At 34.4% G+C, this 15,062-nt stretch overlaps 1 protein-coding gene across 1 annotated transcript in view; it reads left to right on the forward strand.

Moving 5' to 3' along the window:
• SCN7A (sodium voltage-gated channel alpha subunit 7) overlaps window positions 1-15,062 on the forward strand; it is an 84,471-nt gene that overhangs the window by 21,474 nt on the left and 47,935 nt on the right. The window contains exons 3-7 of the mRNA XM_029932992.1: window positions 5,382-5,494; window positions 5,847-5,936; window positions 6,743-6,871; window positions 8,255-8,346; window positions 14,796-15,002. Coding sequence (XP_029788852.1) covers window positions 5,382-5,494; window positions 5,847-5,936; window positions 6,743-6,871; window positions 8,255-8,346; window positions 14,796-15,002 — 631 coding nt within the window. The remainder of the gene's footprint in view (window positions 1-5,381; window positions 5,495-5,846; window positions 5,937-6,742; window positions 6,872-8,254; window positions 8,347-14,795; window positions 15,003-15,062) is intronic.

Below are 15,062 nucleotides of genomic sequence, written 5' to 3' on the forward strand. Positions count from 1 at the left end.
CTGGCTTCGTAGAATGAGTTTGGAAGTTTTCCTTCTATTTCTATTTTTTGGAATAGTTTGAGAAGAATGGGTATGAGCTCTGCTTTAAATGTCTGGTAGAATTCCCCTGGGAAGCCATCTGACCCTGGGCTCTTATTCGTTGGGAGATTTTTGATGACGGATTCAATTTCTTCACTGGTTATCGGTCTATTCATGCTTTCTATCTCTTCCCATTTCAATTATGGTAGTGCATGTGCATTTAGGAATTTGTCCATTTCTTCTAGGTTGTCCAGTGTGTTGGCATATAATTTTTTATAGTAATCTCTGATGATTGCTTGTATTTCTAAGGGATTGGTTGTAATAGATCCTTTTTCATTCATGATTTTGTCTATCTGGGTGCTCTCTCATTTCTTTCTGAGTAGCCTGGCTAGAGGTTTATAGATTTTGTTTATTTTTCAAAGAACCAATTCTTGGTTTCATTGATCTGCTCGATTATTCTTTTGGATTCTATATTGTTTATTTCTGCCCTGATCTTTATTTCTTTTCTTCTGCTGGGTTTGGGGTACTCTTGCTGCTTCCCTTCTAATTCCAGTAGGTGCTCAGTTAGATTTTGAACTTGTGCTTTTTGTAGTTTGTTGAAATAGGCCTGGATTGCAACATACTTTCCTCTTAGGACTGTCATTGCTGCGTCCCAGAGATTTTGGATTGTTGTATTTTTGTTTTCACTTGCTTCCATATATTTTTTAATTTCTTCTCTAATTGCCTGATAGGCCCAATCATTCTTCAGTAGGGTGGTTTTTAACCTCCATATTTTTGGAGGTTTTCCAGACTTTTTCCTGTGGTTCATTTCAAGTTTCATAGCATTGTGATCTGAAAGTGTGCATGGTATGGTCTCTATTCATTTATACTTATGAAGGGCTGCTTTATGCCCCAGGATGTGATCTATCTTGGAGAATGTGCCATGTGCACTCGAAAAGAAGGTGAATTTCCTAACATCAGGATGCAGAGTTCTAAATATATCCATCCGTTCCATCTGTTCCAACGTGTTGTTCAGGTCCATTGTTTCCTTAGTGATTTTCTGTCTGGTTGATCTATCCATTGCTATCAGTGTAGTATTAAAGTCCCCTGCAATTAGCACATTCTTATCCATAAGATTGTTTCTGTCTGTGATTAATTATTTTATGTATTTGGGCACTCCCAAATTTGGCACATAGATCTTTATAATTGTTAGCTCTTCCTGATGGAGAGACCCTTAATTATTATAAAATGTCCTTCTTCATCTCTTGTTACTGCTTTATAATTAAAGTCCAGTTTGTCTGATATAAGTATGACTACTCTAGCTGTCTTTTGATTTCAGTCACATGATAGATATTTCTCCATCCCTTTACTTTCCACCTGAAGGTGTCTTCCAGTCGAAAATGAGTCTCTTGTAGACAGCCAATAGATGGGTTTTGGTTTTTTTATCCATTCTGCTACGCTGTGTCATTTGGTTGGAGCATTCAGTCCATTTACATTCAGTGTTATTGTTGAAAAATGTGGTTTTAGAGTCATTGTGTTCTCCATAGAATTCATGTTTATAGTGGTGTCTGTGGCACCTTGTATTTTTTGCAACATTTCTGTCATAGAGGCCCTCTTAGGATTTCCTGTAGGGCTGGTTTGGTGGTCATGAATTCTCTCAATTTTTGTTTATTTTGGAACACCTTTATCTCTCCTTCTATTTTAAGTGACAGGCTTGCTGGATAAAGGATTCTTGGCTGCATAGTTTCATTAGATAGGTCTGTAACCACACTGATAGGTGTCTCTTTGTACGTGAGGGCCCTTTTATCTCTAGCTGCTTTCAGACTTCTCTCTTTATCTTTATATTTTGCTAGTTTCACTATGATATGTTGTGCTGAAGGTCAATTCAAATTACGTCTTAAGGGGGTTCTTTGTGCCTCTTGAATTTGATTGTCTATTTCCTTTCCCAGATTTGGGAAATTCTCAGTTATAGTTTGGTCCAGTATCCCTTCAGGACCTTTCTCCCTGTCTTCCTCTTCAGGAATTCCTATGATAAGGATGTTGTTCCTTTGATTGTATCACTCAGGTCTCGAATTCTCCTTTCCTGTTCCTGGATTAATTTCTCTCTCTTTTTTTCAGCTTCCTCTTTTGCTATAACTGTATCTTCTAATTCACCTTTTCTTCTCTCTGCCTCATCAATCCTTGAGGTGGCTGCCTCCAGTTTGTTATTCACCTCATCTATAGCCTTTTTTAACTCATCACACCTATTTTCAAAGTTCCTAGTCATTGTCTACCTTGCTTCTTTCATGCTTTTTTCAACCCCAGAGATTAATTTTATGACAAGTTTTTTTCAAATTTTGATCAGGTATGTTGTCTAGATCTGCCTTGAGCAGTTCTGTGGCTGTGATTTCTTCCTGGAGGTGCTTCAGGGGAGAGTTCTTCATTTTGTCATTTTTTTCTAGTTTTCTGTCTCTTGTCAGCTTTAAAAAGCTTGTTGTGCACTGTGCACCTATTAATATTGCTCTGTTAAAGGAGGCTTATTGATTGTCCAGGGCCTGTCGTTTCAGGAAATATTCTTTTAATGGTGTCTCTCAGTTTCTTTTGCTGTGCCTTTGAATATTTTATTTCCCTACTCAGCGATATTTTGGACTCGCCATCATGCACACTTTGGCTCTTTTCTTGGGGTAGCCCTAAGAAGGAAAACAGACAGACAAACACAGAGAGAATAGAAGCACACAAACGCACAGACAGATCAAACAAACAAACAAATTAAAAGGGGGAAAGGAAGATAGAAAATGGAGAGGAAAGAGATGAAAAGAAGAGAAGAAAAAGAAATAAAGGGTCAGAGACAACAAAGAACAATGGGCATTCTAAAAGTGTATGACCAGTTGAGGGGAGAGATAAGGATGAGATACAGGAGAATATATTGCATTGCAAGAAAGAAAAATAAAGAGGGAGAAAGGAGAAAGGAAAATAAGGAGTAAAAATTTTTTAAAACTTTTAAGTAAAAAAGGTAGTAATAATAAAAAATAAGTACAAAAGAAAAAAGAAAAAAAAAGAAGAAAAAAAAAGCAGCAGCTCCCCCTTATGGATAGGCGTGGTTTGGTGTAGTAGGTCTTGGGGACTGCTCTCAGAGACTCTGCCTTGGTGGCTGCAGAGAGTAGAATGGTGGCATGCCACACTCTACTGGAACTAAGCACTGTAGGCTACTCTAATGAGTCCGATCTCCTTGTGCAGCAGCTGAGCCAAGTTGTAATTTCCAGGCCCACCTAGGTTCAAAGTCCTAGTCCATGCGCTTTTATGCTGCCACAGATGAGATGTACTTGCTTTGGTGGCTGACTTCTTAGGGGGAGGGATCAGTTTCACTCGTCTCAAGCAGGGATTTGCGCTGCAGCTGCCTGAGGCAAGGTGTGCAGCAGGATGTGATGTACACGCCATCACAGACACCACTGCGGACTCCCAGCCCCCAGCTGGGATAGCATAGGGGGAGGGAGCAGTTTCTCTTGGCACCAGCCGGATTTGCGCTGTTGCTGCTGAGGCTCTGGGCACTGCCGGAAATGAGCTGGGAGCTCCTTCAGCGGAAGCACCAGCCCCAGCCTCCACCGCCGCCAACTCCCTGCTGGGATCGCGTTAGGGTGGGAGCAGTTTTTCCCTGTTGGCACCCAGGGTTTGGGTTTCACGCAGCCAGTGCTGGTGGCAAGATGCGCCGTGGAAATGAGGTATGTGCTCCCACTCCCGCAGCCGAAGTTGAAGTGAGTGCTCCTGGCGCCGCCGCCATGGCCGACAACTCCCTGCCAGGATGGCGCATGGCTGGAAGCTGTTCTTTCCCTTGTGCCACCCGGGTTCGGGATTTGGGCTACCCAGCAGTTATACATGGAGTGAGAGTTTCTCTCTCCAAGCGCGGTTAAACGCTCTTTATCCCTTCCCCAGCGACAGTACTATGGGCGTGTTCTGTTTCTCTTTCTCTTCCCTTTGTCTCTCGGGCTCCGAGCGCGCTTGCCCCATGGTGGGCTGCCCTTCTCGGACTGGCCCATTTTCCATTCTCCCCAATTTTCACTCATTCACTCAGGTATCTTTGACATTGTCTTCTTTCTGGAGTCTGTATTTTCTCCTTCCACTCTTGCAGGTGAGAGTAATGTCCTTCTTAGTTGTTAGATGGGGCAGACAAAGTTTACAGAGCTCCCTTCCTATCCACCATCTTGGCTCCTCCCAGAAACCACATATTAAATAATCAGATTTTTCTTGGCCCTTTTATTTTTCTCTTTGTATTTCAAATGGAAGGGGGGAAAAATAACTACAATACTGACCAAAATGTCCACAGATTGTATATTAGGGAAGTATTTTATTGAGGAGAAGTAGCATATCCATTTCCATTTAGAACATGTATTCATAAAATACCAATGAATATATATTTATATATATACACAAATGTAAGTACCAATATACTGTCACCGTAAATACTTCTAATATATAATTATGTCATATATAATATAATTTTATAGCAAATACTATATTTAATAAATATCATGTAGTATATAATATATTGTTCACATTGCATTGTATACTCTGTTATATATGATGTTATATTATAATCTATATAATATTCATTATGTATAGTGTATTTTTACTCACACCCTAATAAGTGAATTTTCCAAAGGATTTGTATATATAATAAAAGTGTATATGTGTGTGTATGTATATATAGACATACATGCAAAGACATACATGCATACATTGATACATACATAGATGTGTCTATAGCATATAATACTATAGAGGTACACATATATGTACACATGTATGCATATATAACTCATTTTTAAGATGTTTCTAGGGTTTTGTAATTTTTGGATTTAATGCTTCTATATTCCAGTATATTTATTTTACATAGTGTAACTTTCTGTTTTAGGTATGTTTATGTCAATGATATCATACAAGTGGGTTTTTATATGATAGATAATTACTAGTGGTTAATAAAATATTTCAATGAATTGGGTCATCTTTACTGTTTTAATCCCACACCTTATTTGCTCTGAAACAAAATTAACCTTTTTAATATTCATTAAATTCTAATTTCTTTAAATGCATCTTCATGAGCCTTCAGGATATTGATTTCTTCCTATTACACCATTTGACGGGAAAACTTGAGGATGGGAGTGTGGCAAATGGCTTTCATAAGTAGAACACTGGCAAAAGAAAAAGTGCTAGAAAATCCTAAATATCAATGAAAATGTTTTTAAAAATTAGCCTTTCCATTTGATTAAGTCTGTAAAAGGATATCATCATAATATAAGAGAAGTGTAACTGTTAGAATTCACAAGTGAAAGGATCATTAGCAATATGTTTTGTAATGGATGAAATTATAGTTCCTAGTTTATGTTCTTTTGTTTTGTTTTGTTTTACAGACTTTCATGGTATTAAATAAAAAGAGAACAATCTTCAGATTCAGTGCCACTTGGTGTACACTTTCTCCTTTTAGTTCAACTAGAAGAACAGCTATTAAAATTTTGGTTCATCCATATCCTTTTCTATTGGCTTTAGACTGTATTAATATCAGATGCAATTATTCTAGTCAAACATCACTACAGTCTTTTTTTCTTCTGAATTAATATCTGATTTTGGGTCATATTGGATTCTGGTTTATAACTGCACTAAGTGTTCCATATTTGAAACTACATTTGAAATATATTTTTTAGTAGACATAACAATGTAAATATTAACAAATCTTAATCTTCCTCTTTTTCAATATGAATAGTATACTTTTTTGACACTTAAGAAGCTATTTTCTCTAATATATATGCATATAAACAAATTATAGAGACATATTTCCAATATTATTTTTTATCGATTTTTCCTTGACTGTAGCCTACCTTTTTTCGACTGTTTATTTTAATTAGTGTCTTGATTGACTGCATATTCATGCCTATGACTGAATTGCCAAAATGGGGTCCAGCATTACAGTAAGTAATAAAATTGTACTATAAATTATCTCATATACAATTATATTTTATATTTAACATATTGTATTATGGTATATCATATATTATATATTTAAATTTTTATAATTTACCTTTATCTTTCATGAATAATATTTATTATAATACTCATTGTACATAATATAATATTTATACTTACAACACAATTAGTGAATTTTCCAAGCAAAAAGACACACGTCAGTTAAACAATTTTAATGTTTTGGTGATGAAATAGTTTGGGATGTGAATAGTGTGACTTGCATTCTACTAAAGTCATGGAAAGGCCCATTAAAATTTCTAGAGGAAAAGCTTTTCTCGATGCTACCTCTCAAGCTTTAATTCTATTCTTAAAACTAACTAATTTTGGAAGGATATAAAACTGACTCGACAAAAATTCTTATCCATGCACATAATAAAATTAGTTCCTTCATACTCCCTTATAATTCAGATAATTATTGTGTGATTTCCAATGTGGAATAAACTTGATATTTTATATTTTCATTATTTATCAAAATATATATATAAAGACTATAACTTTAGCTAGTGCTTGTTGAAAAAATTGATAGTCAAATTTCATGGTGAATGCTCTAAGACATAGCCCACCCTAAAAGCCCTAACTAAAGCTTTACCCTATGGTTCAAAGGGCAAATGATTTTTTGTTACCTCGTTGGTTGGTAGATTGGTTAGTTGGCTGGTTGATTGGTTGACAAATAGTTATCACAGATATAGTATTTTGGAGCTGACAATGTATTATCCTCACTTTTAATGTCTATATACAAATTTTTCTGCAGGAATACTTTGCTCGGAATTTACACATTTGAAATACTTATAAAACTCATTGCAAGAGGCATCTGGGCAGAACCTTTTTATTTCTTTGGTGATCCATGGAACTGGCTTGATTTTAGTGTAACTCTGTTTGAGTGAGTATTTCTTTAAATTGCAAACATCTTAATAACTTGCTAAGCAAGTGCTTTTCATAAAGAAACCTCAAGATTGACCAAGTTTTCTGCTTGTAAAATTTCTCTGAACAAAAATATTTCATAAATTATAGCCATAATGCTTTCTCTCATGCAAATCCAACTGAACCGACCCTCAGAATATGCAATGAAAATGAAAGGAATGGGATATTATCTGTTTTCTGTCTGAAGCAAAAACAACAGAAGTTGAATTTTGGGACTTTCATTATTTTCTGTGAGCAGAAAATCTCTTGGAGATTCATAAGGCAATCCTAACCAACTTGATTTTGTCTCCAGCTTACATCTTGCTTAGCTACATTGCTTAAGATCAGTAAACATACTAGATATCAGAATATTTTAAGACACATACTCACACATTTTAGACTGTTACATTAAGTTCTAATGATTGACATGAATATTTATTTTTCAGTGCTTGAATTGAGTGTGCTCTGATTTATGGCTAAGGAAATGATGCCTGATATCAACCTCCTATTAAATATAATTTAAAATAATATTCTTTTAGATTTGGGGTTGAGTTTTTTAAGAAACAAAAAGTATATAATCAATGTAAACATTAAAAAATAATAGCTAATATCACTGAAATTATTATCACTATTACTTCTACTACTGCCATTATTTCTGCTATTACCACTGCTGGTAGCTAATACTGAGCCCCATGTGCCAGATGCTATGCTATACACTTCATATACATTAGCCTATTTAATCCCCACAAAAAGTCTCTGGATTAGGAAGTAGTATCTCCACTTTACTTTTGAGGACACTGAGGCAAAAAAAAAAAAGAATCAGTAATTTTTTTATGTCACACAGCTAGTAAATTGGGAGCATGAATTTCTACACAAGCACTCTGGCTACAGTCTGTGCCCTTAATCACTATACATCCTGCCTTCTGCTATCATCATCACCATTATCACCTTCGTCATCACCATCAGGATCATCAAAACTTAAGTGCTTAAAGAAAATCTCATTACTTAAAAAACTATAGATTTTTCTTATTTTTAACCACTTTTTCACTAACTAGATAACAAAATATTTATGAACATAATATAGAGACTTTGGTATGGAATTGTGACTACTCAGTGTCAAGCTTTTCTAAACTGTCACAATTTGTTTGTGCATTAATATTTACCTGGCTACCTTGCACTGTTGCAATCTTTGTCTTCTAATCAATAATTCAAGTGTTTGCAAAATGGAACAATGAGAAGAAGGAAAACATTTGCATATATGATTTTAAAAATGTTTTAAATAGTAAATGTAATAAGTAAAAAGCCAAAGATAAGCAGTAGGAACTCAACATGACTTCTAAATGACTCTAATTTAATTCCATAGGCATGTAACAAGATACTTACCTCCAAACTTCATTCCAATATTTATCACTACAAGAAATTTGAGAATTTTGAAACTTATTCCTTTAAACCAAGGTAAGAAATATTATTTAGTCCTTGTCTTTATTTTGATATATGTACTCCCCTGTATTAATTTGCACTTACCTGTTATTGCTTGGAGAAATACTAAATTGAACAGTGTTTTGTCTTTGAAACTATGAATTATCTGATCTGTAAGTTTACTTCAGTCATTCCAGGAAGGAAAAAAAATCATATTCAACCATTATTTATTTGAGATAGGTTCAGTACCTATGATAATAAAATATAGAAATTAATAAAATATATTATTTTCCATTTTTCTTATTTATTCTTGCATCTTAAATATGAACTTATAAAACTATCCTAATACGTCTGAGAGAGAGAGAGAGAGAGAGCTATCTAGACAGATATCTAATCTGCCTTCTTTTCTTCACTACATCTAAAAACGAGTTGAAATGAGCAAAGTAATGTAAAATAAGATAAATTCCATTTTGCTCACAGTGCTTGGATAGGATGCATTCCACATGCCACAGACTTCAAGGAGGTTCTGCTGAATAAGTAGAGCTGTGACCACATTGATGGAAGATGCTGAAGACTAACTTACAGCTCCCTTTTCTGATGATATTCTAGAGAAGTCCACTCACACCTTCTAATTTGTGTTAAGAATGGATAAAAACAATCAGATAGGAACAACTCTACTCAGTGTTTTTGGCCACTGAGTTAGAAGGATGAAATAGGTGGGCCAATAAACCCAGGGGCAAATGTCATGATACCAAAAATGAGATCAACAGATAATTTTTGCCTGTGCAAAACCATAAAGAAGGCCAGATATATACATACTATGTACTTGATGTCCAGGAGGGGCAAAGCAGCAAGACTATTGGAGAATGTGGTGATAGGTGGTGTTTAGCCTTGTGGATAAATTAAAACAGTCATTTGTAAACATTAAATGGCTGAATTATATGATTTATGAATTCTTGCTCAATAAGCTGTTAAAGAAAAATGGCTCATGCTTGTCAGATTCATCTAACCCGGGAAACAAGCAGCAGTGAGAGTTCCCCTGGTAGAAATTCCCACAATTCTAGCTCCCTTATTACTCTGAAAATTGCTAGAACATAAAATTACATCACCTGAATATATATCTTAGGCTCAGGGTTAAAGATTATAGAACAAATCAGGCAAATCCAATCTAATACATGAAGAACATACTCATTGGAGTTAGAAACACATAGGCTGATGGAAACTGTTCATTTTTTCAAGGGGGAAAATAATCAAGGCACATAAGCAATACAGCATATGGGCATGCATAAGAAATCATCTTTTTTGTAGGCCTTCAGAAGAAAATCTAGACTCTTTGGAAAAGTGTCTACTCATGTCTTCTTCCCATTCCTCCCCTGGATTATTTGTTTTTTGGGTGTTGAGAAGCTTTTTATCTTATGCACAAAGAAGGAAACGATCAACAATACTAAAAGGCAACCAATGGAATGAGAGAAAATATTTGCAAATGACATATCAGATAAAGGGTTAGTATCCAAAATCTATAAGGAATTCATCAAACTCAACACCCCAAAATCGAACAATCCGGTGAAGAATTGGATAGAAGACATGAATTGACACTTTTCCAAAGAGTCTAGGTTTTCTTCTAAAGCCACTACAAGAAAGATGATTTCTTATGTATTATCCTGTATGTTAACTAACTTCAATTTAAATGAATAAGTTAAAATTAAAAATTAAAAAAGAAAAAACCTAGAGTCAAGCAGAAGATGAAAATAAGATGATGAAATAGACAAATAAAAACACCTTTCAGACAAAAAGTGATAAAAACTGCAATACCATTGGTGAATAAATATTTGATGGTAATAGAAGCATTAAAATATAGTATTATCAGGGAGCCTGAGTGTCTCAGTTGGTTAAGGATCAGGCTCCTGACTTCTGCTTAGGTCATGATCTCACGGTTCATGGGTTGGAGTCCCACATGACTCTGCACTGGCAGTGTGGAGCCTGCTTAGGATTCTCTCTCCCTCCCTCTTCCGCTCCTTTCCTTTCCCCCTTCCCTGCTTGTGTGCTCTCTCTCTCTCTCAAAATAAATAAATACACTTTAAAAAGATATATACTATTATATGTACAGCATTATGGTATGGTAAAATAAACCACTTCTGTAAAGAAAGAATAGGGAACTTCTTTGGTGGAGGGATTTCTATATATTATTAATACAGTAGAACCCAAAATGGATAAGTTAATGAAAAAGAGAAAACCAGGTTCCATATTATGGATAATGAGTAACCCTAAAAAGGATAAATATAAAAGATAAATTATTAAAAAATACTCTAGAAAGTTTAAAAAATTTTTAACTTCAGATTTTTGTCACTAATGGAAAAGGCCCATCTTACAGTAGACAGAAAACCTAAAAGGTACATCTAGACATACAATAACATTTTTAAATTTTAAACTTTTAAAAAATAAAAGCTGTATAAAAATCCCATAAGCAAAAAAGTAATGGAAATTGCCTCTGGAAAGGTTATTTTTAGACCTCTTGATCATATTGAACATGAGTAGGCAGTGGAGTTTCCGAGCTGAGAGGAGTATAGGCAGGAAGGTTATGACACCAGTATTCTATACTTGTCTGCCATCCTTAGGTGAAGTCAATGGGAAGATATTCTCAGCTCTGCAAGAGTTCTGATATTTTATGTATGTATCTTTTCTGAATATCTGGACTGAAAATGAAATATTCAACAATAGGGAGATTTAATACCAGATGTTATCACAGTGAGCTCTGAAATCATTTCGACACAGAATGAATTTCAAATTACTGTTGTTAGTGGCGTGCGAAAGAAAATGCAAATATTGTAAATCGGAAGCCCTAACACAGGCATCTGTAGGAGACGCATTTGGTCTGTGTCTTGGAAAACTTTGAAATAGACGCAAACATTACAAAAATGTAGTGATTTTGAACATTAAAATCTAAATTAATTTGGATAAATTATCAACACCCCCCACCTGCATTCTTGCATGGCAGCTACCTGCTGGGGTTGAGGGGCACCTCCTCCTACAAGTCAGGCATAACGCATCCAAGCCCCCTCTGCGCGCCTTTTGCATGAGTTTATGTTTCCTGACAAGCCTCTGTAAGTATTTGAATGTTACCTTTCCTGTAAATCATGAAAGATAATATATAAAGCAAAATACAAATACTGAACAATTATAAGTGGGTCAAAATTCCTAAATTATATGAACAAAAACTGAGAAGTGGGAATATAGAAATGTGAGAAAGTAAATATGATTATTTCCTTTATCATATATGGTGAGACTATGGTAATACAGCTTTATTTTTAATGTAGAGAGTACAAGTTTGCTCAAAATAAGAAATTAAGTGTGATACAGTTTCTCAAAATAGATATATTTTATCTTAGGTTCTAGAGGAAAAAGAGAAAGAGTAGAGTTTATTTTTAAAAGGTACGACACATAGTAAATCATAAGGGGAAAAAAATGATAAAGTCATACCCCAAAGTATAGCCAATTTATGAAAATAAATATAATTGGGTTAAATTTTTCTGTCAAGATGTAGGCTTTAATATTATATTGTAAGTTAATCAAACTCCACAAAAGATATATCTAAACTAAAATAAAAAGAAAGTTTTAAATAAAAGTGGGAGGGACACTGGGTGGCTCAGTCAGTTAAGTGTCCAACTTCAGCTCAGGTCATGATCTCACGGTTGGTGAGTTCAAACCCCGCATTGGGCTCTGTACTGACAGCTCAGAGCCTGGCGCTGCTTCAGATTGTGTCCCTCTCTGTCTGCCCCTCCCCAGCTCGTGCTCTGTCTCTCTCAGTCTCTCAAAAATGAATGTGTTAAAAAATTGTTTTAAATAAAAAGAAAGGGAAAGTTATACTAGGAAATCAAAGTGAAAAATGTGCATATGGTTCAGACCTTTGGATGGTAGATAGCAATAAATGGTGGGTAACAATGAAAATTAATAATAAATTTGATTTTGGAAAATTCAATGGTGACCCCTTTAACCTTCAAACAAAATGTCGCCATTAAAATAAAAATTCCGAGACGCCTGGGTGGCTCAGTCAGTTAAGCGTTCGGCTTCGGCTCAGGTCATGAGGCCTGGAGCCTGCTTCGGATTCTGTGTCTCCCTCTCTCTTTGACCCTCCCCTGCTCTCACTCTCTGTCTCTCAAAAATAAAAATTAATAAAATAAAATAAAAGTTCCTTGGATATATAGATAAATATATGGATTAAGATCACACACAAATACACACATGTATATATTCTTATTTAAGAATTACTACTTTAATAAGACTATGAAAAAATATTTTTTCAGTAGAAAAAATTTACAGAGGACTGAAACTATAATACTGTATGTTAATTATACTTCAATTAAAAAAAAGAAAAAATATACAGAGGATTCATGACAGTTGCCAAATGAAAAGTGTATATAAAATATACATATTTTGAAATTTATTATAATAATCACAGAAATTATATCAAAGTAAAGTGATCCCATTTTTCTTCTAATAAATTGGCAGTGATTTTTTTTCAACATTCAGTTTTAGTGAAGGCTTGACTATATATTTATATCTTTGGTTTATATATTGATTCAACATCTTAAAAAATAGAATATAAATATATCAATGTTTACATGTATTTTGATACAGAAATTCTATTTCTAGAATATGTGCTGCTGAAGCGAGCACCAGAAATTCTATTTCTAATGTAACACTTTTTTAAAAAGACTTACAGGTACCTGGGTAACTCAGTCAGTTAAGTGTCTGACTCTTGGTTTTTAGTTCAGGTCATGATTTCACAATCTGTGGGCTTGAGCCCTACATCAGGCTGTGCACTGAAATTGCCAAGCCTGCTTGGGATTTTTGTCTCCCCCTCTCTTTCTCCATCCTTGGCTTACTCTCTCTCAAAAAATGAATAAGTAAACATAAAAAATTTTAACGAAAATAAAAATAAATAAATAAGACTTGTACATAACAAAAAATAATAATAGTATAATTCCAAGTGGCAAAAATAGGTTATAAATAAGTATTTCAGGATGATAGCAATTAAAACTTATATACTTAATCTAGATATCCCATTTCTTAAACCATAGGAATAACTTTATTTTAACGGATCCTAAGAAACTCAAGAAACCCCATCATCTGACAAGTTCATTAAAAAATAGATTATCAGGCGTGCCTGATTGGCTCAGTCAGTTAAGTGTCTCACTTCAGCTCACAGTTTGTGAGTTCGAGCCCCAGTTTAGGCTCTGTGCTGACAGCTCAGAGCCTGGAGTCTGCTTTAGATTCTATGTCTCCCTCTCTAACTGCCACTCCCCTGTTTGGATTGTGTCTCTCTGTCTCTCTCAAAAATAAATAAACATTTAAAAATGTTTAATAAAAAAGATTTCCATTCTCACAATAATATGTGAAACAGGTATTATTAACCCCATTTTTAAGCTAATAAAATGGAAGCACAGAAATATTGATAACATCACAGAACTAGTATATTCTTCTCCATTATTGAGATCCATTACATGGCATTTGCCTTTTTCTGTCTGACTTATTTCACTTATGCAATACCCTCTAGATCCATCCATGTTGTCGCAAATGGCAAGTTCTCATTCTTTTTTATGGCTGAATTATATTCTATAACATATGTAAATGACATCTCTATCCATTCATCTATCAATGGACACATAGGTGTTTCCCTATCTTGGCTACTGTAAATAATGCTGCAGTAAACATAGGGGTGCATATATCTTTTTATATTAGTGTTTTCTTTGGATAAATAGCCAGTACTGTAATTACTGGGTTTTATGGTAGTCCTAGTTTTAATTTTTTGAGGAACCTCCATACTGTTTTCTACAATGGCTACAACAATTTGCATTCCCACCAACAGTGCATAGGGTTTCTTGAGAAGGATTTCTTTAAAAATAGAAAAATGAGTTTCTTAAATAAACCCAGCTTTAAGGCTGAATTCTCAATTAGTAAGTGTTCTGATATAAATACAGCCTACACATATCACAAATGTGTATTATTCTCATTCTTAATTAATTTTTTCATATTCAATTTAATCAGCTCTAAAATTGACTTCTTAGAAAGTTATTGAAAGAATAGTATAGAATACTGCTTTTTCAAAATATTTCTTGTTTTGACATTTGTAATTCATTTTGATTTATAACTCCACATTTTTGCTTATGCCTATAAACAATGGTGATTAAAAGGAAAAGCAGTAACCAAGAGAAAAAATCTTGTTCTTTATAGTAAATGGAAAAAAATAATTTTAAAATTTATGTCTGAATAATTTTTTATCAGGTATAATAAATTAGCAATAAGATAGAAACCTCTAAGTTTGGATTTTTATTCATCTTATTTATTAGATATAGATAATGTGTTTTACATGATAAAATATGAAGCTGCTGATTTCAATGAAATATGCATTTGTCATGGAAAAAATTTGCTAATGCTGCTTTACTAAGATATTTTACTTTATCAAAAACAAACCTTTCTCTTTTTAGGTCTGAAGTCTTTTGTAGGGATCCTGATCCGTTGCCTGAAGAAACTTATTGGTGTCATTTTCCTAACTCTGTTTTTTCTGAGTGTATTTTCTCTGATTGGCATGGGGCTCTTCATGGGCAATCTGAAGCATAAATGTTTGCGGTGGCCCCAAGAAAATGAAACTGTGACCCTGCACAACAGAACTGGAAATCCATATTATATTCGAGGTAAGAATCACTTGCTATCTGTGTCAAAAACATTAAAAGTTTACTTAATGGCCGAGTAGC

This window comes from Suricata suricatta, chromosome 3, assembly GCF_006229205.1.
Source record: "Suricata suricatta isolate VVHF042 chromosome 3, meerkat_22Aug2017_6uvM2_HiC, whole genome shotgun sequence".
In the NCBI taxonomy this organism is placed as follows: domain Eukaryota; kingdom Metazoa; phylum Chordata; class Mammalia; order Carnivora; family Herpestidae; genus Suricata; species Suricata suricatta.